Source organism: Doryrhamphus excisus, chromosome 9, assembly GCF_030265055.1.
Source record: "Doryrhamphus excisus isolate RoL2022-K1 chromosome 9, RoL_Dexc_1.0, whole genome shotgun sequence".
In the NCBI taxonomy this organism is placed as follows: domain Eukaryota; kingdom Metazoa; phylum Chordata; class Actinopteri; order Syngnathiformes; family Syngnathidae; genus Doryrhamphus; species Doryrhamphus excisus.
The window spans coordinates 11,000,153-11,002,652 of record NC_080474.1 but is presented as its reverse complement, the minus strand read 5'-3'; the positions used below and the strand labels follow the sequence as shown (position 1 = coordinate 11,002,652).

The window sequence follows — 2,500 nt, the reverse complement described above, 5'->3', positions numbered from 1 at the left end:
ATGGAGGACGTGCTGTTTGATTTAGAGCAAGATGGTGCCACAGATTTTGCCTTTTGGGGTCAGATGGACCAGAACATTCAGTTCCAAACTCAGCTGGACACGTTCCTGCTGGACTGCACAGCAGCCAGCGACCAGCTGTCCCCCTGGTCCTCCCTGGGCTGTCAGTCCATGTTCCCGGAGGCCCAGCTCACCTTCACGGACCTCGACGTGCAGTCCCCCGGCGCGGGAGTCTGTGTAGACACGGACGGTTTCTCCGTGGACGACTCCGTGGACGTGGCCAAGCGCCAAAGGGCGCGCAGGCTGGTGTCCCATCAGCCCTACAAGGTGCAGAGGCACGCCGCCAACATCCGGGAGAGAAAAAGGATGCTGAGCATCAATTCCGCCTTTGAGGAGCTCCGCTGTCACGTCCCGACCTTTCCCTACGAGAAGCGCCTGTCCAAGATAGACACCCTGAGGCTGGCCATCGCTTACATCGCCCTCCTCAGGGAGATCCTCATGTCGGGATGCGACCCCAAATCCTACGTGGATGAATGCATGAAGAACGGATACAAGAACCAAACCAACGCTATTTGGAACACCAGCGGTGAGCCCAGCATGCACCCAGTACCTTAATATCATAATTATGTACAATACAATAAGAACTATACGGAAGTTATGCCTTTAAAATTAGCACTTTGATTAGAAAATGTTAAAAACTATTTACACAGGTTAGTTGTTCATTATTTTATTATTAATTAATAATTAATAATTGCTGGCATAAATTATTATTATTATTATTATTATTATTATTATTATTATTATTATTATTATTATTATTATTATTATTATTATTATTATTATTATTATTATTATTATACTATCAATACTACTACAATTTACATGATACAATTTACACCACTGCAAATCAATGTATAAAGTGGCAAATGATGTATACAGTTCTTGTTAGAGTATCCATAAAAACAGATAAAAAGCTGCTTTCATACATCAGCTTTAACACAAGCCAATGTTGAAATAATAAAAAGGCTTTTATAAACACAAACTTATCAGTATCATCAACTAAAAGGTCATACAATTACAAACAAAAGGAGAAAATTGGCACTTGGCCAAGTTTAAAGCAGTGGTCCTCAATAGGTGGCCCACGGGACGCATAAGGACCCGCCAACCAAACCACTTGCATATTATTAAACGGCCCATTGACCTAATGTAATTGAGGGCCCCTGGTTTTAGGGGTGGCCGGACACTGCAAACTTTGGTAGCATCATGAATATGTTCCAGGTCAGACTCTGAAACTTATAGTATAACTTTAACCAAATCAGTTTTTCCCATACAAAAATCCAATTCATTTTTTCCAAAAAGTCAAACATGCTAACACAAGACATTTTTATAGTTTTACGATGACAGTTTTGCATGCAGAAACCAATTAAAATACATATAAATATATATTAATGATGAATAACAGGGATAAAGGAACATTTATGGTTGCTTCACTACAAAGAACTAAAGTCAACCGCTTATGCCTGACAAGATTTCCGCTTCCTGATTCCATGTAGCTCAGTTTTAGCTGCTTTATGTATTGCTGCTTTTCAAAGCAATTGCCATTTCAAGCAGTTTGCATTGTATTTGCTGCACACGTTCACTTCCAGGTGTGTTTCCTTAGTTTATCCATGCTCTTGTGTTCTTATTGCCTCCGCCGACTTAACAAATTCTAGTCTGAAGTCTCTTCATGGGACCATTCAAGATGAAGTGGCCATTCTTGGGCCCATATAGAACTTGTTAAACAGTCATTAAAATGTATCAAAACTCATGTGTTTGTCCTGCTTTTGTGTCCCTCTGCCCCCAGATCTGACAGCCCGTCTCTCGTGGATAAAGTGGGATTAGTTCAGGAGCTTGGGGTACCCCGAATGGGGTTGATCTGTCTCCATGTCAAAGGCAGGCGGCCCGCTGACATGATGGACATCTGCAGACTTCTCACTGGGTTGCACACCTCAGGCTCTCTCAAGCCCCAAGCACTCCTTTCGCCTCCGTGTCTTTGAATATTCTAATTTATTGTTGACTGGTCATTGACAGCTGTTGCCAGTGGGGCAGGGGAGGGAAGAGCGTAGGCATTGTTTCCCCAAATGGATGGCACTTGTCACCTTGGAGAGAGGGGCGCACTGGCATGAGGCTGAATGACTTCCAGGGCTGCTGCATCCAGCGTTCAAGTGTTTTCCGCCCTCTCATTCACGAGTCTTCATGTCCATGTGTGAGAAAGAGCCTTGATCATGTAAATGAGATGATGTGTTTTAGAATGTCAGGTGCAGTTTGCAAAGACACCGATATGGCTGCTTATGTACAGTTTGTTTGTTATTTATGTATTATTTATGTATTTATTGAGCTGCAGTCTTTGCTTATTTATGAAAACAAATGTGTGGTAATTTATTGTCTTTTAAGTGACAGAATTATGTTTTGCGTCTGCAGTTTTCCCTCATGATTTTGCATATTTGCAAATGCTGATACACTG

At 42.2% G+C, this 2,500-nt stretch overlaps 1 protein-coding gene across 1 annotated transcript; it reads left to right on the top strand.

Moving 5' to 3' along the window:
• On the top strand, window positions 1-2,278 carry LOC131135961 (pancreas transcription factor 1 subunit alpha). The gene is made up of 2 exons (XM_058082397.1): window positions 1-583; window positions 1,841-2,278. Exons 1-2 carry the CDS (start codon window positions 1-3, stop codon window positions 1,876-1,878), a joined length of 621 nt encoding a protein of 206 aa, XP_057938380.1. The 3' UTR covers window positions 1,879-2,278.
• Window positions 2,279-2,500: the final 222 nt, after the last annotated feature.

Coding starts and splice junctions, on each gene's coding strand:
- LOC131135961 (XM_058082397.1), top strand. CDS start 1: ATGGAGGACGTGCTGTTTGATTTAGAGCAAGATGGTGCCACAGATTTT. Junction 584..1,840: donor CGCTATTTGGAACACCAGCG/GTGAGCCCAGCA, acceptor CTCTGCCCCCAG/ATCTGACAGCCCGTCTCTCG.